At 41.1% G+C, this 25,966-nt stretch overlaps 2 protein-coding genes and 1 long non-coding RNA gene across 8 annotated transcripts; all 3 read left to right on the top strand.

The window, feature by feature from the left end:
- The first annotated feature begins 5,430 nt into the window (after nt 1-5,430).
- LOC130539487 (uncharacterized) lies at nt 5,431-8,036 on the top strand. 2 transcript variants are annotated; one of them, XR_008954146.1, is made up of 4 exons: nt 5,431-5,511; nt 6,034-6,169; nt 6,475-6,633; nt 7,167-8,036. It is a non-coding gene; the product is annotated as an uncharacterized LOC130539487 (long non-coding RNA). The 2 variants fall into 2 exon arrangements; XR_008954145.1 differs by lacking the exon at nt 5,431-5,511 and having other exon boundaries at nt 5,970-6,173; nt 6,479-6,633.
- A 1,909-nt stretch (nt 8,037-9,945) lies between these two features.
- Nucleotides 9,946-15,504, top strand: LOC130539481 (uncharacterized). Of its 3 annotated transcripts, none has more exons than XM_057057850.1 (8): nt 9,946-10,058; nt 11,451-11,553; nt 11,864-11,932; nt 12,897-13,103; nt 13,558-13,683; nt 14,209-14,344; nt 14,657-14,836; nt 15,370-15,504. In XM_057057850.1, exons 3-8 carry the CDS (start codon nt 11,873-11,875, stop codon nt 15,417-15,419), a joined length of 759 nt encoding a protein of 252 aa, XP_056913830.1. In that variant the 5' UTR covers nt 9,946-10,058; nt 11,451-11,553; nt 11,864-11,872; the 3' UTR covers nt 15,420-15,504. The 3 variants fall into 3 exon arrangements, with proteins under 3 accessions (XP_056913830.1, XP_056913828.1, XP_056913829.1); XM_057057848.1 differs by having other exon boundaries at nt 11,854-11,932; XM_057057849.1 differs by having other exon boundaries at nt 11,451-11,565; nt 11,854-11,932.
- Nucleotides 15,505-18,161: 2,657 nt separating this feature from the next.
- On the top strand, nt 18,162-24,502 carry LOC130539483 (uncharacterized). Of its 3 annotated transcripts, none has more exons than XM_057057854.1 (8): nt 18,162-18,274; nt 19,669-19,771; nt 20,082-20,150; nt 21,119-21,325; nt 21,780-21,905; nt 22,431-22,566; nt 22,872-23,030; nt 23,564-24,502. In XM_057057854.1, exons 3-8 carry the CDS (start codon nt 20,091-20,093, stop codon nt 23,611-23,613), a joined length of 738 nt encoding a protein of 245 aa, XP_056913834.1. In that variant the 5' UTR covers nt 18,162-18,274; nt 19,669-19,771; nt 20,082-20,090; the 3' UTR covers nt 23,614-24,502. The 3 variants fall into 3 exon arrangements, with proteins under 3 accessions (XP_056913834.1, XP_056913831.1, XP_056913832.1); XM_057057851.1 differs by having other exon boundaries at nt 20,072-20,150; XM_057057852.1 differs by having other exon boundaries at nt 19,669-19,783; nt 20,072-20,150.
- Nucleotides 24,503-25,966: the final 1,464 nt, after the last annotated feature.

Raw genomic sequence — 25,966 nt, 5'->3', positions numbered from 1 at the left:
CATTTGCTTGGTTGTGTGTGTGTGTGTGTAGGGTTAGGGATATATATATATATACACACACACACACACACACACCACACACACACACACTGCAGAGGACCCAAGTCTGAAAGGAGGCACTGCCCAGGAGATCGAGGAAGAGATTTTTACATGATTGAGGCAGACAGAACAAAGATTTTCACTGAATGTTCACACTGTTAATCTTCCCAACACATAAAACACTCTTTTTAATCTAACATTTATGAGGCAGTCTGCCTGCTTTTCTTCTCCAAATTTGAATTGGGTTGTGAATTTGGATGCAGTGAAGTCTTTTTCCGCATCAATTTTGTTTCTTTAGCACTGCATAGTTGACTAGAACAAGCACAATCTTATATTCATCTACGGAAAACTCTAAATTTGAACAATTGAGTATGAATGAAAACGCCATCAAGTATGATACCAAGTATGATTCCTTTACACTGAGCCTTAAAAAAAGGTGAGAAATGTGATGGTGCCATAAACTGTCTGTGCTGTTTGGATTTCCTGTCGGTTGAGTGAGCAGACGTCTGAACATCATACAGACGAGGGGAACTACCGTCACTTTTGAATGTAATTCTGTTTTTCTGTTTGTGGGTTGCAGTTAAAATAAAAGTTGTTGATGCTGGTTGTATTTTAGCTTTGCGAGTGCACTGAGAACACCACGGATTAATTTGGGATGTTTAATGATGCTGTAGTCCTTCAGTGTGAAATTATGAATTTTCTGTTTTTGAACAACGGGATCTTCATTTCTCTGCAAGCTTCTCCTCTGGATCTTTCTTTTGAGGCCTCTCAGCCTGGGGTCAGCGAGCTGGATAATCTGTCATCTCTGAGAGGGCAGGCAGCCTTGATTGGAGTTGACAGAGCGACTTGAGGCAAAGACGTCGCTAATTGGGAAGAAGGCACCAGACCATGGTAAATGTGGACCCGGGAGCAAATGACAAAGCAAGGTTGAGCTACAGAATCCAGAACACACAAATCTTTGGTCCAGGCAGGAGGTCATACATGAAGTAACATGCACATACAGCAACCAAACGGACAAGAAGCAGGCAGAAATCCAGAATCAAGGAGCAACCGGGTCGCACACAGGAGGCAAAAGCAAATTGAACACAGGGGAGCCATTTTGCTAGATACTTCATCTTTGGGTTTCAACTGCATTTGGTATACGTGTTTTTTCATCACTGCCGCCTCCAGCTCCTCTTTCTCACTTATTCATCATTTAATCAAAAATTTCAAAACTCTTTTTTTCCCACCTGAACTCTCCACCTACCTCAATCTGCCCACCATTCCCAGTTTCCTCAGTCCATCCTTCATCAATTCCCTTTCTTGTCTTCATACCAACAGCAAGTGTTCTTTTGTTTCTGGTTGGTGACAATGCTTTCATAAACCAATGGGATGTTTCCCAACACTGCATAGTGTTCAATCTCAATCCTGTTTCCTGTAAGGAACATAACCTTTGTTGTTGCAGATGACAACTAAAACCCCTTTTGAGTCCCCATCTTTCAACTTTATGCATTCCCTCCTGCATCCTCTTAGGAATGTATGTACTGGACGTTTCAGGCTCTTTTTCAAAGGGCTGCATCATCAGAAAACAGCAACCAGTGACCTGCTGATCAAACATGAGATGGAGCCGAGCCGATACCACTCATGTTACTCAACAAACTGGGGCCAAACATGGGGCAAAATCGATGAGCAGCATGCAGCTGTGCAGGTAAGATGGTGGGAGAAACCAGGACTGCATATGACCTGGAATATTTGTGAATATATCATTATTGAGAAAAGGACAGGGCTAACTACACCCCCCTGTGGTGTACCATTTTGATCGCTGTATTGCCTTGATAATTCTGCTCCTACCAGAAGCGTTCTTTCAATTAAAAACTCCATTACCCAGCTAAACATATTCTGAGTTATCTCTAATAAATCCAGTTTTATCAGCAGCCCCTTCTTCCACAACATGGCTAATGCTTTTTGCACATCAAAGAATACTGATACCAACCATCTCTTTATTGACTTGAGCTTTTCTAACCATCGCGGGGCAATCATGCATTTACTTTCTAATAAATATGTTAACCTGCTTAACTTGCAGCTTTTCAGGGTTTCCTTGAAATGATAATTTATGCTTCTTTTCAGCTCTTTGACATTTTCCCTTCTTCCCCACTTTATTACATAGAATTGGCAGCCTGTCAAGACTTCTTTCATCCAAATGTAAGATTACAGATTTCATCCTTTCCTGTTGCAGTGTGACCAGTCTTGTCTAACACCTTCTTAAGACTATCTTCCTTTTCAGCTCTACTAAAATTGTATTTTCTACATATCACTTCTCTGTACTCTGCTTTAGTTCTGTCCCTGCCCTTCTTTCCCTTCTCTGACAAATAATTGGAACTATGCACTTCAACGCAGGTATTTGCCATCAGCTTTTCTTTGTCGATCACTGCTGTGATTGCCTTGTGCGTCAAAACAGGATTGCTCCGCTCTCTTCTGTCTCCAGCCCTCTTTAACCATCCTCAGACCTCCCCTATGTTTGTTACCTTTCCAACTGAGTCACAGTATTGTCTCCAGTACTTTCTTTTTGCGTGTCTTGTCCTTCTCAGTACTGCCTGGGTCCTCTTGAGCTGAATCAATTGTTGGAAAGTGTGTGTTCTTATAACTTGTGTCTGGTTTCTGTTTCCCACTACACTTCTCATCCCACCACCTCATCACCTGATTCCTCCCATTGTTTTTTAAGATTTCTTAAAAAATCTTACCTTTGTTAATAAAGAGAAATTAAAAGACTAACAAGAACACACAATAGCAACTGTGATAGGATGCCTTCAAAACTCTCATTAACATTCCCTCAGACGGCTGTCTGACTTATGACATCAGTTCCAACACACCAGGAATGTTCATTACGTTGAAGGTCATAAATGCCACATCTGAATGCACACTTAAAAAATATGGACAAAACCATTCAAGAACATATTTAATGCCGCTTATTACTTGAATTATTGCTACATACTTGTGTAATCTCCTGCAATCTGATTCCATTTCTTTTTCTGATTCATATTGTATCAGATGCTATGGCAAAGCTTTTTAACTTATGGAGATAATTTGACCAATAATGGTTCTGTTCCTTTGTTGCACTAAAGTCTTCTTGCAGAGCCAAATGTGATTTATGTATGAAGATTCCATGTAGTTTAATCTTTAAGCTTTGATCATTCTTTTCATCCCCTAACAACTACTTCCTGATTTAGACACCTTCCAGGTAGGCGGGCAGGTACCTCTGAAATTTTCTTTCTGTCTTGATGCACAGACCCACCCATTCCTGATTTTAAGCATCGCTGTAAGACTCATCTGCCCTCAGAGAAGCAAAAACTTCTACAGGAAGAACGAGTGTCAGAGCTGAAAGATCAACTGTAAGAGCCCAAGTAAGACTATTCCATGAATGCTTGTTCAGATTCAGAACCAGTCAGAATAATGTTCAGTCCAGGTAATGTTAACTGTCAATGGATCCTGTGAACTCTCACATCAGCTATTTTAAAAGTTAATTCTTAGGTCTGCAAATGAATCATCCCGTCTGAATGTGTTATTTTTAATAATCAACAATTTTTTTGACAAAAGTCTATTGAGTTGATTTTCTTTAGGGTTCAATGCTTCTATTGAATGAGATAATATTTGTTGGAGTATAATCAGATGATTGATCATTTCATTTGTTATTTTCATGTAAGAATGGAACGAGGACGTGTCCTGCTGTTTGCAGCACTGATGATCTACACAACCTGTTCGACGGTTGGTTTATTCATTTATAAATGTTGTTTTCAGACTGAGACTTTTTATTTCTCAGTATGTTGGTAATATTCTACTAGACTGTTGCTGACCATTCTCAACTTTCCTAAATGTGTTCTAGCATTGCACCGATTATCAATATTGAATTATTACCATACTTTTCAATGTCCTCTGAAAGTTTTAGTCGTCTTTTTACATTGACTTAGTTTTTCCGCTGCCGCCTCCAACGTTGCACCATTGATGCCAAGATTACGGGCAGTAGCTCTAGTACCTCCGTTGACGGTCAGATCGATTGTCTTTCATTTAAAAGCTCCATCATATGCAAAATGAGTATTGTCTTGCATAATCTTTTCCCGCATGTCTGTCTCACTTTTGCGTTTACTGCTAGAGAGTGGCCCCCACTGGCTGTTAGCCAGTAAAATATATAAATTAGCCATATGTCTGTGAAGATTCTCAATCATCCAGGGCATAGATACCCAAGGTAAGTTTTCTGTGTCAGTTGGACTGTTTTTCTTCTCAAAGATGTTTCTCCTTCGATCCAGAAGGCTTCTTCAGTTCTGAACTTCCTGGGGACAGAGCTTGAAAATATAGCCCTTGTAGACCATTAGCATGCTAATGAACTTGGTGGTCACCAGAGAGTCATTGGCAGGGTCGTTGGTAGGGTCGTTCACCTAGTCTCAGTTGGTGTGTCTCCCCTTTGTCTGCTGGCTCACATGGTGGTGAGGTCTCCTGGAATGGTGTGAACGTTAAATTAGCCATACCATTGTATGGGCTGCAGGATTCCAAATGTGTGAAAAAAGCTGCGTCTTATAGTCCTACAATGACGGTAATATGTCATGAAACATCACCAAAAATGGTTTTGATATGTTTGTGATTAAAAATCAGACATGACAACCCAGGAATAATTGACAATAAAATATATTTTCTCTCAACATTTTTGTGATTTGGTGTATAATTGTGTTTTTCTCAGTTGAACATCACCAGAGATGGTTGTGGAACTACCGAGCTGTGTTTGGCATCACCAGATAATTGTGATCCTGCTGGAAACGACAGCTGTATGTTTGTATCTTTTGAATTTGTTGTGAATGTGAGTGAAGTGATCTTTAGACTCAAGGGAGATAGCCGTTCCAGTGGGACTGACCCAAAATCCTTCACAGGTAAGTCAAATATCAAATGTTTTATTTAGGTGGAAATGAAAATAGTTGTATTTCAATATTTTGAGATTTCAGGAGTGAATCAGAGTTTAGAGTGTGCTATACAGTTTACCACAGCACTGAGTAGGTGGGCCCTAATGATTCAAGTTGTAGGGTCGGAGTTTATTCAGAAATTCTATAATTGCTGGACGTCGCTTCTTGTGATGACGTTTCCAACAGGTATCTGGTTGGTGGTCTGGATGACTTAGGGGCTTTTAGCTTTGTCTTTAACAACAAAACTGAGATTATGGTCAAATAACAAAGAAGCCAGATCAAACTTTCCATCTCTTTTCCACCACTGACTGAATCATAATTATTGATGTATTTAATGAAGTCAGTGATACTAATGTTTATGTTCACTATGGTTATATTACTTTTTAATCATGTCTTTGTCTCTGTGCATTACTTCCTAAGGGTGAGACCGAATTCGTTGCATGTGTAGCCACTAATTGATTGGGGTGGTGGCAACGAACATGGGACCAAATTTCTATATGTGATAAGAAACAACACCGACAACTCAGCTAAAGCTGATGCTTCTAAGGTAAAATGTCTTTATACATGTGGAATAGTTAAGATTCATTTACTGTAATTCATGATTGTTTTTTTTTATATTGTTGAAGCAAAATGACTAAAGACAGAAGGAGATAATACAATTAACACTTTGAGCTACGATTTGCTACAGATAAACCTTCGCAAGGTTGATTCTGCTTTAATAAAGATTTATAACAATGATCAGTCAGCTAATATCGCTCAAGGCTGTTTCTTTAATTATTTCCATGAAAAAAGACCAGGTACGGGAGACTTTGAGTTGAAGTTTAAAGGATAATGATGCTTGAGCTCATAATAATGAGCTCATCATCTGCTTCTGAAAAAGAATTAGTATCAATGATCAGCACCCTAAACTGTTGGAAATAAATGTGAAAACAGAATCTGGCCCAAAATATGTTCTTTTTAAGGGCCAACAAAACCATTTTCAACATTTTCTATGATGTGTATCTATAACATGTTGATTTCTCATTTCTGTAGTTTCCTTCTATTTTATATCTTAATGTTTCATTAACAGACCATTGAATCCACTCAGCACGAAGTTGTTGGAAATATCATGAAATGTCAGTTCTCATGGTCAGGTCTAAACAGCTCCTCAACCAGGGGGAACAATGACCTTGATTTCGTCGTAATCCTGGGAAAAGGAGCAAGCCGTGCGTATACAGAATAACCATGTTGGTTCACACTAATATTGTTCATCAGGGCCTTTTGACAGGAACTGTGATGATTGATGTGATTCAAGTCTTTATTCATTGTCACATGGAATGAATTTGTCTTTGAGCAACAGCTAACTGCATTGCCTGAAAACACAATTGAGTCAAACCACCACAATGAATTCTAAAGAAAATGGGACTTTTGTTTAAACATTTTGAAAAGTGATTAATATTAATATCTGTGGAGCAATTAGCAAGTGTTCAGGTATTTATGCATCTTGTTCCCTAATCTCTCGCACTAACAGCAAGTTTTAGTTCCCTCACAATTGATCTCACCACGGGTCTCCTGGATCTCTCAAACCCACGAGCCAATATCCCCACTACAACTGCTCCAACCAGCATGGTTTCCACCAACACCAGCATGGTTCCTACAGCAGCAGCCAGGGGGCCTAATCAAATTCATGGTAAGAACTTCACCTTCACCTATTTGTGCTTTAATCTCAATTAGATGCTCTAATCCAGGAGGAGAAATTTGCCTCCATGACATCTAAGTCCAGTAACCATCTATTCAGCTGCAGGGTAACAATACATGTGCTGCTGTTGGAATAAAAACTGGCTGAAAGACTGGGAGGGTTCAAGGGTCAGTACTTATCTTGGCGGCTCAGTGTTGGGCACAGTCACCAGACAGGGAGAAGGTTCTGTGCTCTGCTGTGTGACGTGCACTTTGTCCGTTCATTACAGTTTCCGAGTACTAAACTAAAGTTTGAAGTGGAGACGTGAGCAGTAACAGACTCCTAGAGTCACGACCACGATCGTCATCCATTAATGCAGACATAAAGCCCAGAGACCATATTTACAGTAAAAGTCTGAACAAAATCAGATGTTTGTAAGGTGACCAAGATGTGTTTAAACTATTGTTGATTGACCTGATTTTACAGGGGTCAAAACTGACCTTTGACCTTTCTGATCAAAGTCCTTTCTCTCTGGTCTCTGGCAGCCCTGTTGACCCTCAGTGCCCTGATGTTGTCTGTCATGCTGAGAGGCTGAAACATCCAGGAGAACATTTTCACCCACGTGAATCTGATGAAGACTTATGAAGACTCATGTGTTGGATTTATTTCTGTGTATCAGAGGGTAGAAAAGATTTGATTCTGAACTTTCTTCTTCTTTATTGTCTTTTTGCTTTTGAGCCAGTGATTGGGCCACCAGCTCCTTTTCACACTTTGTAACGAAGTCAAACAGTTAAACTGAAACTGCGAAAGCCTTGTAAAACCAACATGAGCCTTGAAGTCGTGGGAGCGTTCACACTACATGTCTGTCCATCAGTAGGCGTGGCTGACTGCTTTAATTGGTCTCCAAACAAGGTTTTGTATTGAAAACTCACGCAGAGTGATGCAAGAATCAAGTTTATCACTGTAAACACGGCTGTGGACCAGAAAAGAGCCCTCTAGCTTGGTTGTGCATTACTATGTCCTCAAAAAAGAAAGAAAGACGATGACCTCTTTGTTGTTGCTCTGGTCACGTCCCCCTTTTGCACCAGCCCCTGCGTCTGCTCGCATCGGCTGTTGCACGTTTTGAATTGTTGCAACCCAACGACCCATCAACCACCCGAGATATCCAGTTTCTGTGTGTGACTCACAATCGACTCTTGTGTTTGAGGTGTTCACACTTAACCATCCCGCTGTTGCTGAGCGACTGTCTCACCCCAATTTGGGGGAAGAGAACAAAATCCAGTCAACTCTGAGTGGGCTAAAATCATGTAGTGTGAACAGGGCTGAAGGTGCCAGCCGAAACAGTCTGGAAGAATAAAATGTGGTAATGGTCTTTTTCTGATACAAATTTAGAATAACAGGTTTTTCTTGAGGGAGTTGGTATATAAACATTTTCTTGATACCTCGTCGAAATAAAGTTGAAACTATTGTTAACCTGCAAGTCTGATCCCTTTTATTAACATCATTTTCCCTTTAATTACATCACAAATGAAACGTCAAATATTGACAACTCTCAAAGAGTTTATGCCTGGGAGGCTAACAGGGCGGTTGACCTCCTGTCAAGAGCTGTGTAATGAAGGAGACGTGTTGGATGATAGCAGGCACAGAAAGCAGCAAAGACTGGGTCCATCCTGCACGGGTTCCTCAGTTCAGGAGTCACCCAGGCAGTGCTGCAGTAGAGCTCAGCTGCTGATGAGGCCCTCATGATGTCTGTCAAGTCATTGTTGCCACAGCCCCATTTCCCCAGTTCCCTCCTGTCCCAGTAATTTCCCACTCTCCCTGCCTCTGCTCCACTCTACCTGCTGCCACTCCCACCCCGTCAGCTCAACTCCACTCACCTGCAGCACAGCTGCAGCTTATTCCCAACCAGCCCTGCTATCAGCCTCCCCTGCACTCTGTCTTTGCCAGATTGTTCTTCTGCTTTGATGCGAGACTTTCCAGCGTGGTTTCCCTGCCGGATTCCCCGTTATCGACCCTGCCTGTCTCCGTTCTGCCTGCCTCGCCTGTTCCCCGGACAACCTACCTGCTTTCTGCCCCTGACTACGACTTCTGCCTCAGCGTTTCTGGTTCCTGTAGGGGTGGGCAAGTGAAGCCTCATGAAGCACTGAGGCTTTCCGAACAATTGTGTCGAAAAAGATTCAAAGCTTCGAGACTTCAGTGACGGTGACATCTGGTGGACAGCTGAAGCCATAGCAACGTCCAAAGAGCATGACTGAAGCACTGGCACCGTTTCAATCCCACGACACTAATAAAAGTTAATTGTGTGCTCGTCCAGGGGTTTTGTTCATTCATACCAAATAATGATTATAGCGTCTTTACAATAAAATATGCAGATGCTCTCCCCCTTACTCTAAAACACATTCAAGATTAACCCAAAGAATAAATGCAAATTATATTGAGGGTTCAGTGTTGGTTAAGGGTTCATTGAACACTTTGACATTTATTTAAAAACTACTAAAAGTCCCTAAAGGATTAGAGATCCTTCCTACTTTGCAAATGATCATGGTGTTTGAATTCAGAAACATTATTTGTGTGTGTGTGAAGTGTTTTGAAGGAAAACCTTTAAAGATAATGGTTTGTCATTTGTCCTATGTTTGATTTGGAATGATTTTTCACAGAAGCAGAAAAGTTATTTGTCCTCACAAACTCTAGAACGTCGATTATTGGTGGTACTCGCCATGAAACTTGCCAAAATACTCTAACTCTCACTCTCCAAATCTCTATCTCCTCACAACCCAACAATTTCGGAGCATATTAATGCATCTTATATAGCTGATATGCCATCAAACCACTCAAATCTGTCTCAGAATGCATTGAAACGCCATGAGCCAATGACACACACTGAAAGGCTGAGCCAATGAAAGGCTTTGAAACATTTTGAAGCAATGAAGCGCGAAGCGAAACAGCGATGACGGAACGTCATCGGTCGCGTGACACTGGTGTTTCGAATCACTCCGCTTCGGGAAGAGTGACACAAGCTCCGAAGCCTCGGTCTCATTTGCCATCACTAGGTTCCTGTCTGCTCAGCTGGTTTTGACTTCTCCGCCTGGCCCCGACTTCGCTGCTGCTCGTCCCCAGTCTGCTCCGCTCCATCGTCAGCCTCCTCTCCTGTAAGACCCTTCCTGTCACTCCTGCCCGCTGTCAGCGGAACTGCACGGTTCCGAGGATTTACGTCCTTCCCCCTTGGTTCCGCATCCTGGCTCTGCTCGACCCACTCCCCGAGCCTGCAACCCATAGACTTTGTGCGGGCCCTGAGCCTGAAGAACGGACTATTTCCTGTGTTTCCTTGTCTGCCTGAGTTCCTGTTTGCCCGTGTGCTAATAAAAGTCATTACCACGGCCCAGTTTTCCAAAGTGCTGCTTTTGGGTCCTAATCGCACCCGTCACAATCAGGGTCAAGTAGGTACATTTTGTGTACCTACTTGCTCAGCAGTCGGCACCCGAGTAGGTACTATTATGACAATGTCAGTTCATGTTTATGCACCTATTGGAGTCACGAAAGCAACGGGTTTCAAGAGCCAAAAACCGCTGTGTGTTTCCTATTTTTAAAAGATAATAGTAAAGGCTACCAGCAAGGTGATACTCTGATCCAACAACAAGGTACAGATGTTTTTGAGCTTTGTGGCAGAGGAGAGTAGATGGACCAACAGGGTGTGGACCAAAATCAGGTTTTACCTGGAAGTCTTGATACAGTCCTCTGAACTGTGTTCTGTTCTCTGATGTCAGCTAACATAGGTGAAACCACCTCTCATTCCTGTGGTTTGTGTAGAACTGCCAACCCTGTTCTGCTGTCAGTGCTTTGATGAACCAAAGTTGTTTTTTTTAATTAATGAGGAATGTGAACATAACTAATGGAGCAGTGCACTTTTTACTTTTCTTTAGTGCATCTTGAATGTTTCAGTAGAACATCAGAGTCAATCATGAATGCAGGACAAATCAATTGAATGACAAATAAAAACCGAACCTGTGCTCTTTGAGTATGAGTAATTATTGATCTCATAAGATATTCAGCACATACATAAAAACATGTATAAAATGGAATTTCTCGAGTACTTAAAAGTCTACTACCATACATTCCTGTTTTTTTATTAGTATTACAACAAAAAAGTGAGATGAAGTCTAATGTATGAAAATAAAATATGCAAGATCATCTTGAATTACCTTGAAAAACTTTCTTTAAAATGTTTTTCTGTTTTTCAAGAAAATAGACATAATAAAATGTCTGTGTGGATTCTCAATCATCCAGGTCATAGTTAATAAAGAGAAATTAAAAGACTAACAAGAACACACAATAGCAACTGTGATAGCATGCCTTCAAAACTCTCATTAACATTCCCTCAGACGGCTGTCTGACTTATGACATCAGTTCCAACACACCAGGAATGTTCATTACGTTGAAGGTCATAAATGCCACATCTGAATGCACACTTAAAAAATATGTCAAAACCATTCAAGAACATATTTAATGCCGCTTATTACTTGAATTATTGCTACATACTTGTGTAATCTCGTGCAATTTGATTCCATTTTTTTTCTGATTCATATTGTATCAGATGCTATGGCAAAGCTTTTTAACTTATGGAGATAATTTGACCAATAATGGTTCTGTTCCTTTGTTGCACTAAAGTCTTCTTGCAGAGCCAAATGTGATTTATGTATGAAGATTCCATGTAGTTTAATCTTTAAGCTTTGATCATTCTTTTCATCCCCTAACAACTACTTCCTGATTTAGACACCTTCCAGGTAGGCGGGCAGGTACCTCTGAAATTTTCTTTCTGTCTTGATGCACAGACCCACCCATTCCTGATTTTAAGCATCGCTGTAAGACTCATCTGCCCTCAGAGAAGCAAAAACTTCTACAGGAAGAACGAGTGTCAGAGCTGAAAGATCAACTGTAAGAGCCCAAGTAAGACTATTCCATGAATGCTTGTTCAGATTCAGAACCAGTCAGAATAATGTTCAGTCCAGGTAATGTTAACTGTCAATGGATCCTGTGAACTCTCACATCAGCTATTTTAAAAGTTAATTCTTAGGTCTGCAAATGAATCATCCCGTCTGAATGTGTTATTTTTAATAATCAACCATTTTTTTTGACAAAAGTCTATTGAGTTGATTTTCTTTAGGGTTCAGTGCTTCTATTGAATGAGATAATATTTGTTGGAGTATAATCAGATGATTGATCATTTCATTTCAGTTATTTTCAGTCTGTAAGAATGGAACGAGGACGTGTCCTGCTGTTTGCAGCACTGATGATCTACACAACCTGTTCGACGGTTGGTTTATTCATTTATAAATGTAGTTTTCAGACTGAGACTTTTTATTTCTCAATATTTTGGTAATATTCTACTAGACTGTTGTTGACCATTCTCAACTTTCCTAAATGTGTTCTAGCATTGCACCGATTATCGATATTGAATTATTACCATACTTTTCAATGTCCTCTGAAAGTTTTAGTCGTCTTTTTACATTGACTTAGTTTTTCCGCTGCCGCCTCCAACGTTGCACCATTGATGCCAAGATTACGGGCAGTAGCTCTAGTACCTCCGTTGACGGTCAGATCGATTGTCTTTCATTTAAAAGCTCCATCATATGCAAAATGAGTATTGTCTTGCATAATCTTTTCCCGCATGTCTGTCTCACTTTTGCGTTTACTGCTAGAGAGTGGCCCCCACTGGCTGTTAGCCAGTAAAATATATAAATTAGCCATATGTCTGTGAAGATTCTCAATCATCCAGGGCATAGATACCCAAGGTAGTTTTCTGTGTCAGTTGGACTGTTTTTCTTCTCAAAGATGTTTCTCCTTCGATCCAGAAGGCTTCTTCAGTTCTGAACTTCCTGGGGACAGAGCTTGAAAATATAGCCCTTGTAGACCATTAGCATGCTAATGAACTTGGTGGTCACCAGAGAGTCATTGGCAGGGTCGTTGGTAGGGTCGTTCACCTAGTCTCAGTTGGTGTGTCTCCCCTTTGTCTGCTGGCTCACATGGTGGTGAGGTCTCCTGGAATGGTGTGAACGTTGAATTAGCCATACCATTGTATGGGCTGCAGGATTCCAAATGTGTGAAAAAAGCTGCGTCTTATAGTCCTACAATGACGGTAATATGTCATGAAACATCACCAAAAATGGTTTTGATATGTTTGTGATTAAAAATCAGACATGACAACCCAGGAATAATTGACAATAAATATATTTTCTCTCAACATTTTTGTGATTTGGTATAATTGTGTTTTTTCTCAGTTGAACATCACCAGAGATGGTTGTGGAACTACCGAGCTGTGTTTGGCATCACCAGATAATTGTGATCCTGCTGGAAGCAGCAGCTGTATGTTTGTATCTTTTGAATTTGTTCCTCCAGCCCCTCCAAATGTGAGTAAAGTGATCTTTAGACTCAGGGGAGATAGCAGTTTCTTCATAACAGTGGGACTGATCCAAAATCCTTCACAGGTAAGTCAAATATCATCAAATGTTTTATTTAGTTGGAAATGAAAATAGTTGTATTTCAATATTTTGAGATTTCAGGAGTGAATCAGAGTTTAGAGTGTGCTATACAGTTTACCACAGCACTGAGTAGGTGGGCCCTAATGATTCAAGTTGTAGGGTCGGAGTTTATTCAGAAATTCTATAATTGCTGGACGTCGCTTCTTGTGATGACGTTTCCAACAGGTATCTGGTTGGTGGTCTGGATGACTTAAGGGGCTTTTAGCTTTGTCTTTAACAACAAAACTGAGATTATGGTCAAATAACAAAGAAGCCAGATCAAACTTTCCATCTCTTTTCCACCACTGACTGAATCATATTTATTGATGTATTTAATGAAGTCAGTGATACTAATGTTTATGTTCACTATGGTTCTATTACTTTTTAATCATGTCTTTGTCTCCGTGCATTACTTCCTAAGGGTGAGACCGAATTCGTTGCATGTGTAGCCACTAAATTGATGGTGGGTGGCATCACCTACGGGAACAAATTTCTATATGTGATAAGAAACAACACCGACAACTCAGCTAAAGCTGATGCTTCTAAGGTAAAATGTCTTTATACATGTGGAATAGTTAAGATTCATTTACTGTAATTCATGATTGTTTTTTTTTATATTGTTGAAGCAAAATGACTAAAGACAGAAGGAGATAATACAATTAACACTTTGAGCTACGATTTGCTACCGATAAACCTTCGCAAGGTTGATTCTGCTTTAATAAAGATTTATAACAATGATCAGTCAGCTAATATCGCTCAAGGCTGTTTCTTTAATTATTTCCATGAAAAAAGACCAGGTACGGGAGACTTCGAGTTGAAGTTTAAAGGATAATGATGCTTGAGCTCATAATAATGAGCTCATCATCTGCTTCTGAAAAAGAATTAGTATCAATGATCAGCACCCTAAACTGTTGGAAATAAATGTGAAAACAGAATCTGGCCCAAAATATGTTCTTTTTAAAGGCCAACAAAACCAATTTTCAACATCTTTTCTATGATGTGTATCTATAACGTGTTGATTTCTCATTTCTGTAGTTTCCTTCTATTTTATATCTTAATGTTTCATTAACAGACCTTTGAATCCACTCAGCACGAAGTTGTTGGAAATATCGTGAAATGTCAGTTCTCATGGTCAGGTCTAAACAGCTCCTCAACCAGGGGGAACAATGACCTTGATTTCATCGTAATCCTGGGACAAGGAGTAATCGGTGCGTATACAGAATAACCATGTTGGTTCACACTAATATTGTTCATCAGGGCCTTTTGACAGGAACTGTGATGATTGATGTGATTCAAGTCTTTATTCATTGTCACATGGAATGAATTTGTCTTTGAGCAACAGCTAACTGCATTGCCTGAAAACACAATTGAGTCAAACCACCACAATGAATTCTAAAGAAAATGTGACTTTTGTTTAAACATTTTGAAAAGTGATTAATATTAATATCTGTGGAGCAATTAGCATGTGTTCAGGTATTTATGCATCTTGTTCCCTAATCTCTAATCTCTCGCACTAACAGCAAGTTTTAGTGTCCTCGGCATTGGTCTCACCACGGGTCTCCTGGATCTCTCAAACCCACGAGCCAATATCCCCACTACAACTGCTCCAACCAGCATGGTTTCCACCAACACCAGCATGGTTTCCACCAACACCAGCATGGTTCCTACAGCAGCAGCCAGGGGGCCTAATCAAATTCATGGTAAGAACTTCACCTTCACCTATTTGTGCTTTAATCTCAATTAGATGCTCTAATCCAGGAGGAGAAATTTGCCTCCATGACATCTAAGTCCAGTAACCATCTATTCAGCTGCAGGGTAACAATACATGTGCTGCTGTTGGAATAAAAACTGGCTGAAAGACTGGGAGGGTTCAAGGGTCAGTACTTATCTTGGCGGCTCAGTGTTGGGCACAGTCACCAGACAGGGAGAAGGTTCTGTGCTCTGCTGTGTGACGTGCACTTTGTCCGTTCATTACAATTTTCGAGTACTAAACTAAAGTTTGAAGTGGAGACGTGAGCAGTAACAGACTCCTAGAGTCACGACCACGATCGTCATCCATTAATGCAGACATAAAGCCCAGAGACCATATTTACAGTAAAAGTCTGAACAAAATCAGATGTTTGTAAGGTGACCAAGATGTGTTTAAACTATTGTTGATTGACCTGATTTTACAGGGGTCAAAACTGACCTTTGACCTTTCTGATCAAAGTCCTTTCTCTCTGGTCTCTGGCAGCCCTGTTGACCCTCAGTGCCCTGATGTTGTCTGTCATGCTGAGAGGCTGAAACATCCAGGAGAACATTTTCACCCACGTGAATCTGATGAAGACTTATGAAGACTCATGTGTTGGATTTATTTCTGTGTATCAGAGGGTAGAAAATTTGATTCTGAACTTTCTTCTTCTTTATGTCTTTTTGCTTTTGAGCCAGTGATTGGGCCACCAGCTCCTTTTCACACTTTGTAACGAAGTCAAACAGTTAAACTGAAACTGCGAAAGCCTTGTAAAACCAACATGAGCCTTGAAGTCGTGGGAGCGTTCACACTACATGTCTGTCCATCAGTAGGCGTGGCTGACTGCTTTAATTGGTCTCCAAACAAGGTTTTGTATTGAAAACTCACACAGAGTGATGCAAGAATCAAGTTTTTCACTGTAAACACGGCTGTGGACCAGAAAAGAGCCCTCTAGCTTGGTTGTGCATTACTATGTCCTCAAAAAAGAAAAAGAAAGAAAGACGATGACCTCTTTGTTGTTGCTCTGGTCACGTCCCCCTTTTGCACCAGCCCCTGCGTCTGCTCGCATCGGCTGTTGCACGTTTTGAATTGTTGCAACCCAACGACCCATCAACCACCCGAGATATCCAGTTTTGAGTGTGACTCACAATCGACTCTTGTGTTTGAGGTGTTCACACTTAACCATCCCGCTGTTGCTGAGCGACTGTCTCACCCCAATTTGGGGGAAGAGAACAAAATCCAGTCAACTCTGAGTGGGCTAAAATCATGTAGTGTGAACAGGGCTGAAGGTGCCAGCCGAAACAGTCTGGAAGAATAAAATGTGGTAATGGTCTTTTTCTGATACAAATTTAGAATAACAGGTTTTTCTTGAGGGAGTTGGTATAAACATTTTTCTTGATACCTCGTCGAAATAAAGTTGAAACTATTGTTAACCTGCAAGTCTGATCACTTTTATTAACATCATTTTCCCTTTAATTACATCACAAATGAAACGTCAAATATTGACAACTCTCAAAGAGTTTATGCCTGGGAGGCTAACAGGGCGGTTGACCTCCTGTCAAGAGCTGTGTAATGAAGGAGACGTGTTGGATGATAGCAGGCACAGAAAGCAGCAAAGACTGGGTCCATCCTGCACGGGTTCCTCAGTTCAGGAGTCACCCAGGCAGTGCTGCAGTAGAGCTCAGCTGCTGATGAGGCCCTCATGATGTCTGTCAAGTCATTGTTGCCACAGCCCCATTTCCCCAGTTCCCTCCTGTCCCTCTGCCCCAGTAATTTCCCACTCTCCCTGCCTCTGCTCCACTCTACCTGCTGCTGCCACTCCCACCCCGTCAGCTCAACTCCACTCACCTGCAGCACAGCTGCAGCTTATTCCCAACCAGCCCTGCTATCAGCCTCCCCTGCACTCTGTCTTTGCCAGATTGTTCTTCTGCTTTGATGCGAGACTTTCCAGCGTGGTTTCCCTGCCGGATTCCCCGTTATCGACCCTGCCTGTCTCCGTTCTGCCTGCCTCGCCTGTTCCCCGGACAACCTACCTGCTTTCTGCCCCTGACTACGACTTCTGCCTCAGCGTTTCTGGTTCCTGTAGGGGTGGGCAAGTGAAGCCTCATGAAGCACTGAGGCTTTCCGAACAATTGTGTCGAAAAAGATTCAAAGCTTCGAGACTTCAGTGACTGTGACATCTGGTGGACAGCTGAAGCCATAGCAACGTCCAAAGAGCATGACTGAAGCACTGGCACCGTTTCAATCCCACGACACTAATAAAAGTTAATTGTGTGCTCGTCCAGGGGTTTTGTTCATTCATACCAAATAATGATTATAGCGTCTTTACAATAAAATATGAAGATGCTCTCCCCCTTACTCTAAAACACATTCAAGATTAACCCAAAGAATAAATGCAAATTATATTGAGGGTTCAGTGTTGGTTAAGGGTTCATTGAACACTTTGAGATTTATTTAAAAACTACTAAAAGTCCCTAACAGGATTAGAGATCCTTCCTACTTTGCAAATGATCATGGTGTTTGAATTCAGAAACATTATTTTTGTGTGTGTGAAGTGTTTTGAAGGAAAACCTTTAAAGATAATGGTTTGTCATTTGTCCTATGTTTGATTTGGAATGATTTTTCACAGAAGCAGAAAAGTTATTTGTCCTCACAAACTCTAGAACGTCGATTATTGGTGGTACTCGCCATGAAACTTGCCAAAATACTCTAACTCTCACTCTCCAAATCTCTATCTCCTCACAACCCAACAATTTCGGAGCATATTAATGCATCTTATATAGCTGATATGCCATCAAACCACTCAAATCTGTCTCAGAATGCATTGAAACGCCATGAGCCAATGACACACACTGAAAGGCTGAGCCAATGAAAGGCTTTGAAACATTTTGAAGCAATGAAGCGCGAAGCGAAACAGCGATGACGGAACGTCATCGGTCGCGTGACACTGGTGTTTCGAATCACTCCGCTTCGGGAAGAGTGACACAAGCTCCGAAGCCTCGGTCTCATTTGCCATCACTAGGTTCCTGTCTGCTCAGCTGGTTTTGACTTCTCCGCCTGGCCCCGACTTTGCTGCTGCTCGTCCCCAGTCTGCTCCGCTCCATCGTCAGCCTCCTCTCCTGTAAGACCCTTTCTGTCACTCCTGCCCGCTGTCAGCGGAACTGCACGGTTCCGAGGATTTACGTCCTTCCCCCTTGGTTCCGCATTCTGGCTCTGCTCGACCCACTCCCCGAGCCTGCAACCCATAGACTTTGTGCGGGCCCTGAGCCTGAAGAACGGACTATTTCCTGTGTTTCCTTGTCTGCCTGAGTTCCTGTTTGCCCGTGTGCTAATAAAAGTCATTACCACGGCCCAGTTTTCCAAAGTGCTGCTTTTGGGTCCTAATCGCACCCGTCACAATCAGGGTCAAGTAGGTACATTTTGTGTACCTACTTGCTCAGCAGTCGGTACCCGAGTAGGTACTATTATGAGAATGTCAGTTCATGTTTATGCACCTATTGGAGTCACGAAAGCAACGGGTTTCAAGAGCCAAAAACCGCTGTGTGTTTCCTATTTTTACAAGATAAATAGTAAAGGCTACCAGCAAGGTGATACTCTGATCCAACAAGGTACAGATGTTTTTGAGCTTTGTGGCAGAGGAGAGTAGATGGGCCAACAGGGTGTGGACCAAAATCAGGTTTTACCTGGAAGTCTTGATCCAGTCCTCTGAACTGTGTTCTGTTCTCTGATGTCAGCTAACATAGGTGAAACCACCTCTCATTCCTGTGGTTTGTGTAGAACTGCCAACCCTGTTCTGCTGTCAGTGCTTTGATGAACCAAAGTTGTTTTTTTTAATTAATGAGGAATGTGAACATAACTAATGGAGCAGTGCACTTTTTACTTTTCTTTAGTGCATCTTGAATGTTTCAGTAGAACATCAGAGTCAATCATGAATGCAGGACAAATCAATTGAATGACAAATAAAAACCGAACCTGTGCTCTTTGAGTATGAGTAATTATTGATCTCATAAGATATTCAGCACATACATAAAAACATGTATAAAATGGAATTTCTCGAGTACTTAAAAGTCTACTACCATACATTTCCTGTTTTTTTATTAGTATTACAACAAAAAGTGAGATGAAGTCTAATGTATGAAAATAAAATATGCAAGATCATCTTGAATTACCTTGAAAAACTTTCTTTAAAATGTTTTTGTTCTGTTTTTCAAGAAAATAGACATAATAAAATGTCTGTGTGGATTCTCAATCATCCAGGTCATAGTTAATAAAGAGAAATTAAAAGACTAACAAGAACACACAATAGCAACTGTGATAGCATGCCTTCAAAACTCTCATTAACGTTCCCTCAGATGGCTGTCTGACTTATGACATCAGTTCCAACACACCAGGAATGTTCATTACGTTGAAGGTCATAAATGCCACATCTGAATGCACACTTAAAAAATATGTCAAAACCATTCAAGAACATATTTAATGCCGCTTATTACTTTAATTATTACTACATACTTGTGTAATCTCGTGCAATCTGATTCCATTTCTTTTTCTGATTCATATTGTATCAGATGCTATGGCAAAGCTTTTTAACTTATGGAGATAATTTGACCAATAATGGTTCTGTTCCTTTGTTGCACTAAAGTCTTCTTGCAGAGCCAAATGTGATTTATGTATGAAGATTCCATGTAGTTTAATCTTTAAGCTTTGATCATTCTTTTCATCCCCTAACAACTACTTCCTGATTTAGACACCTTCCAGGTAGGCGGGCAGGTACCTCTGAAATTTTCTTTCTCTCTTGATGCACAGACCCACCCATTCCTGATTTTAAGCATCGCTGTAAGACTCATCTGCCCTCAGAGAAGCAAAAACTTCTACAGGAAGAACGAGTGTCAGAGCTGAAAGATCAACTGTAAGAGCCCAAGTAAGACTATTCCATGAATGCTTGTTCAGATTCAGAACCAGTCAGAATAATGTTCAGTCCAGGTAATGTTAACTGTCAATGGATCCTGTGAACTCTCACATCAGCTATTTTAAAAGTTAATTCTTAGGTCTGCAAATGAATCATCCCGTCTGAATGTGTTATTTTTAATAATCAACCATTTTTTTTGACAAAAGTCTATTGAGTTGATTTTCTTTAGGGTTCAATGCTTCTATTGAATGAGATAATATTTGTTGGAGTATAATCAGATGATTGATCATTTCATTTCAGTTATTTTCAGTCTGTAAGAATGGAACGAGGACGTGTCCTGCTGTTTGCAGCACTGATGATCTACACAACCTGTTCGACGGTTGGTTTATTCATTTATAAATGTAGTTTTCAGACTGAGACTTTTTATTTCTCAGTATGTTGGTAATATTCTACTAGACTGTTGCTGACCATTCTCAACTTTCCTAAATGTGTTCTAGCATTGCACCGATTATCAATATTGAATTATTACCATACTTTTCAATGTCCTCTGAAAGTTTTAGTCGTCTTTTTACATTGACTTAGTGTTTTCCGCTGCCGCCTCCAACGTTGCACCATTGATGCCAAGATTACGGGCAGTAGCTCTAGTACCTCGTTGGACGGTCAGATCGATTGTCTTTCATTTAAAAGCTCCATCATATGCAAAATGAGTATTGTCTTGCATAATCTTTTCCCGCATGTCTGTCTCACTTTTGCGTTTACTGCTAGAGAGTGGCCCCCACTGGCTGTTAGCCAGTAAAATATATAAATTAGCCATATGTCTGTGAAGATTCTCAATCATCCAGGGCATAGATACCCAAGGTAAGTTTTCTGTGTCAGTTGGACTGTTTTTCTTCTCAAAGATGTTTCTCCTTCGATCCAGAAGGCTTCTTCAGTTCTGAACTTCCTGGGGACAGAGCTTGAAAATATAGCCCTTGTAGACCATTAGCATGCTAAAGAACTTGGTGGTCACCAGAGAGTCATTGGCAGGGTCGTTGGTAGGGTCGTTCACCTAGTCTCAGTTGGTGTGTCTCCCCTTTGTCTGCTGGCTCACATGGTGTTGAGGTCTCCTGGAATGGTGTGAACGTTAAATTAGCCATACCATTGTATGGGCTGCAGGATTCCAAATGTGTGAAAAAAGCTGCGTCTTATAGTCCTACAATGACGGTAATATGTCATGAAACATCACCAAAAATGGTTTTGATATGTTTGTGATTAAAAATCAGACATGACAACCCAGGAATAATTGACAATACAATATATTTTCTCTCAACATTTTTGTGATTTGGTGTATAATTGTGTTTTTCTCAGTTGAACATCACCAGAGATGGTTGTGGAACTACCGAGCTGTGTTTGGCATCACCAGATAATTGTGATCCTGCTGGAAGCAGCAGCTGTATGTTTGTATCTTTTGAATTTGTTCCTCCAGCCCCTCCAAATGTGAGTGAAGTGATCTTTAGACTCAGGGGAGATAGCAGTTTCTACATAACAGTGGGACTGACCCAAAATCCTTCACAGGTAAGTCAAATATCATCAAATGTTTTATTTAGTTGGAAATGAAAATAGTTGTATTTCAATATTTTGAGATTTCAGGAGTGAATCAGAGTTTAGAGTGTGCTATACAGTTTACCACAGCACTGAGTAGGTGGGCCCTAATGATTCAAGTTGTAGGGTCGGAGTTTATTCAGAAATTCTATAATTGCTGGACGTCGCTTCTTGTGATGACGTTTCCAACAGGTATCTGGTTGGTGGTCTGGATGACTTAAGGGGCTTTTAGCTTTGTCTTTAACAACAAAACTAAGATTATGGTCAAATAACAAAGAAGCCAGATCAAACTTTCCATCTCTTTTCCACCACTGACTGAATCATATTTATTGATGTATTTAATGAAGTCAGTGATACTAATGTTGATGTTCACTATGGTTATATTACTTTTTAATCATGTCTTTGTCTCTGTGCATTACTTCCTAAGGGTGAGACCGAATTCTTTGCATGTATAGGCATTGCATTGGACGTGGGTAGCGACACCTACACGACCAAATTTCTATATATGATAAGAAACAACACCGACAACTCAGCTAAAGCTGATTCTTCTAAGGTAAAATGTCTTTATACATGTGGAATAGTTAAGATTCATTTACTGTAATTCATGATTGTTTTTTTTTATATTGTTGAAGCAAAATGACTAAAGACAGAAGGAGATAATAAAATTAACACTTTGAGCTACGATTTGCTACCGATAAACCTTCGCAAGGTTGATTCTGCTTTAATAAAGATTTAGAACAATGATCAGTCAGCTAATATCGCTCAAGGCTGTTTCTTTAATTATTTCCATGAAAAAAGACCAGGTACGGGAGACTTTGAGTTGAAGTTTAAAGGATAATGATGCTTGAGCTCATAATAATGAGCTCATCATCTGCTTCTGAAAAAGAATTAGTATCAATGATCAGCACCCTAAACTGTTGGAAATAAATGTGAAAACAGAATCTGGCCAAAAATATGTTCTTTTTAAGGGCCAACAAAACCAATTTTCAACATATTTTCTATGATGTGTATCTATAACATGTTGATTTCTCATTTCTGTAGTTTCCTTCTATTTTATATCTTAATGTTTCATTAACAGACCATTGAATCCACTCAGCGCGAACTTGTTGGAAATATCATGAAATGTCAGTTCTCATGGTCAGGTCTAAACAGCTCCTCAACCAGGGGGAACAATGACCTTGATTTCGTCGTAATCCTGGGAAAAGGAGAAGGCTGTGCGTATACAGAATAACCATGTTGGTTCACACTAATATTGTTCATCAGGGCCTTTTGACAGGAACTGTGATGATTGATGTGATTCAAGTCTTTATTCATTGTCACATGGAATGAATTTGTCTTTGAGCAACAGCTAACTGCATTGCCTGAAAACACAATTGAGTCAAACCACCACAATGAATTCTAAAGAAAATGTGACTTTTGTTTAAACATTTTGAAAAGTGATTAATATTAATATCTGTGGAGCAATTAGCAAGTGTTCAGGTATTTATGCATCTTGTTCCCTAATCTCTCGCACTAACAGCAAGTTTTAGTTCCCTCGGCATTGGTCTCACCACGGGTCTCCTGGATCTCTCAAACCCACGAGCCAATATCCCCACTACAACTGCTCCAACCAGCATGGTTTCCACCAACACCAGCATGGTTCCTACAGCAGCAGCCAGGGGGCCTAATCAAATTCATGGTAAGAACTTCACCTTCACCTATTTGTGCTTTAATCTCAATTAGATGCTCTAATCCAGGAGGAGAAATTAGCCTCCATGACATCTAAATCCAGTAACCATCTATTCAGCTGCAGGGTAACAATACATGTGCTGCTGTTGGAATAAAAACTGGCTGAAAGACTGGGAGGGTTCAAGGGTCAGTACTTATCTTGGCGGCTCAGTGTTGGGCACAGTCACCAGACAGGGAGAAGGTTCTGTGCTCTGCTGTGTGACGTGCACTTTGTCCGTTCATTACAGTTTCCGAGTACTAAACTAAAGTTTGAAGTGGAGACGTGAGCAGTAACAGACTCCTAGAGTCACGACCACGATCGTCATCCATTAATGCAGACATAAAGCCCAGAGACCATATTTACAGTAAAAGTCTGAACAAAATCAGATGTTTGTAAGGTGACCAAGATGTGTTTAAACTATTGTTGATTGACCTGATTTTACAGGGGTCAAAACTGACCTTTGACCTTTCTGATCAAAGTCCTTTCTCTCTGGTCTCTGGCAGCCCTGTTGACCCTCAGTGCCCTGATGTTGTCTGTCATGCTGAGAGGCTGAAACATCCAGGAGAACATTTTCACCCACGTGAATCTGATGAAGACTTATGAAGACTCATGTGTTGGATTTATTTCTGTGTATCAGAGGGTAGAAAAGATTTGATTCTGAACTTTCTTCTTCTTTATTGTCTTTTTGCTTTTGAGCCAGTGATTGGGCCACCAGCTCCTTTTCACACTTTGTAACGAAGTCAAACAGTTAAACTGAAACTGCGAAAGCCTTGTAAAACCAACATGAGCCTTGAAGTCGTGGGAGCGTTCACACTACATGTCTGTCCATCAGTAGGCGTGGCTGACTGCTTTAATTGGTCTCCAAACAAGGTTTTGTATTGAAAACTCACGCAGAGTGATGCAAGAATCAAGTTTTTCACTGTAAACACGGCTGTGGACCAGAAAAGAGCCCTCTAGCTTGGTTGTGCATTACTATGTCCTCAAAAAAGAAAAAGAAAGAAAGACGATGACCTCTTTGTTGTTGCTCTGGTCACGTCCCCCTTTTGCACCAGCCCCTGCGTCTGCTCGCATCGGCTGTTGCACGTTTTGAATTGTTGCAACCCAACGACCCATCAACCACCCGAGATATCCAGTTTTGAGTGTGACTCACAATCGACTCTTGTGTTTGAGGTGTTCACACTTAACCATCCCGCTGTTGCTGAGCGACTGTCTCACCCCAATTTGGGGGAAGAGAACAAAATCCAGTCAACTATGAGTGGGCTAAAATCATGTAGTGTGAACAGGGCTGAAGGTGCCAGCCGAAACAGTCTGGAAGAATAAAATGCGGTAATGGTCTTTTTCTGATACAAATTTAGAATAACAGGTTTTTCTTGAGGGAGTTGGTATAAACATTTTTCTTGATACCTCGTCGAAATAAAGTTGAAACTATTGTTAACCTGCAAGTCTGATCACTTTTTTTTTTTTTTTACATCATTTTCCCTTTAATTACATCACAAATAAAACGTCAAATATTGACAACTCTCAAAACCTTGGTGGACAGACCGAAGAGACTGCTGAGGTGGTCTGACAGGCTGAAACATTACAAATTCAGTTTTGAGTTTATGCCTGTGTGGCAGCATGGAGTTCATGCCATGCCCACCTTAATTGCTGTGGCAGATACAGCTGTGGCGTTATCCTTAAAAGGAGGCTATGCTGCGCTGGGGGCTCCCTTTTTGTTGTCGAGCTTTCGGGTGCCCCGCCACAGTTCACCCGGTTTTTCTCACCGGATTGCTGTGCGGTAGTGATGGGACGATGATGCCTCAAGGAGTTTATTGACACACTACACAAACTGTGTCAGCACTGTATTGATACTGTGTTGGTCACCCAATAGTGACCCCTGCAGTAGTTATAAAATCATTGCAGGTAAAGAAATTCCTTGTTTGTGTAAATGCTAAACTGAGTTGGTCTGTAAAATATAGCAAATTTGAGTTACAATTCAGAGTTACAATTTTTAACTTACGTACCGTATTTTCACGACCATAAGGCGCACTGTATTAAAAGGTGCAGTCTCAGTTATGGGTGCTATTTCTGTATTTAAAACATACACAAGGCGCACCGTATTATTAGGCGCATGCTGAAACATACAGTAAAAAATGACAACGGAAGTAAAAGAGTGAGTTTCGACACATTTATTGAACAAAATATTCATTCTTCCGCCACAAAACCATCAAAGTTTTCATCTTCTGTATCTGAATTAAACAGCTGCACTATTTTAATGTCCCAACATTCCTCTTCCTAATCATCAAAGTCGGACTCACCGACCGGTTCCGGTTCAGCGTTGATTTTGTGAAAGCTCTTCCAATACATGAAAACGGTATCATAGCCCATGTGTCTACAATCCACCCGCATATGGTGGCATAACTTGCACGCCGCTGCCTCATAGTCTTTGTGAAGGAGTGCTCGCCTTCCGTCATCCAGCGCTCTATTTGTTTCCGTGGCAGCCGAGAACCACGGTGAACGACGACTTCTCGTGACCCGTTGTGCGTATCGCCACCGTGCTGGTCCTTTTGTCTCCACTTTTTGGGTCAAAGGGATGTTAAAAGTCAGAGGGATCTCATCCATGTTGGTGACGTGGCTGGGCGCGATTATCTTGTCGCGGCAGTAGGTGCGGAAGATGCCACCCTCTCCTGGTTAGGGTTAGGGTTAGGGAGATGGCCGCCCTCTCCTGGTTAGGGTTAGAGAAGATGGCCACCCTCTCCTGGTTAGGGTTAGGGTTAGGGAAGATGGCCACCCTCTCCTGGTAGGGTTAGGGTTAGGGAAGATGGAGGCCCTCTCCTGGTATCCACGCAGCGCACTGGCGCAAACAGTTGTCCTCGCGCGTATGGAGAGATGCCGCCATTCCTCATAAAGCGAAACCACTAAGATTG

This window comes from Takifugu flavidus, chromosome 15 (genome assembly GCF_003711565.1).
Source record: "Takifugu flavidus isolate HTHZ2018 chromosome 15, ASM371156v2, whole genome shotgun sequence".
NCBI classification, from domain to species: Eukaryota; Metazoa; Chordata; class Actinopteri; order Tetraodontiformes; family Tetraodontidae; genus Takifugu; species Takifugu flavidus.
The sequence above is the reverse complement of the archived record's forward strand: the minus strand, read 5'-3'. Positions and strand labels throughout refer to the sequence as shown.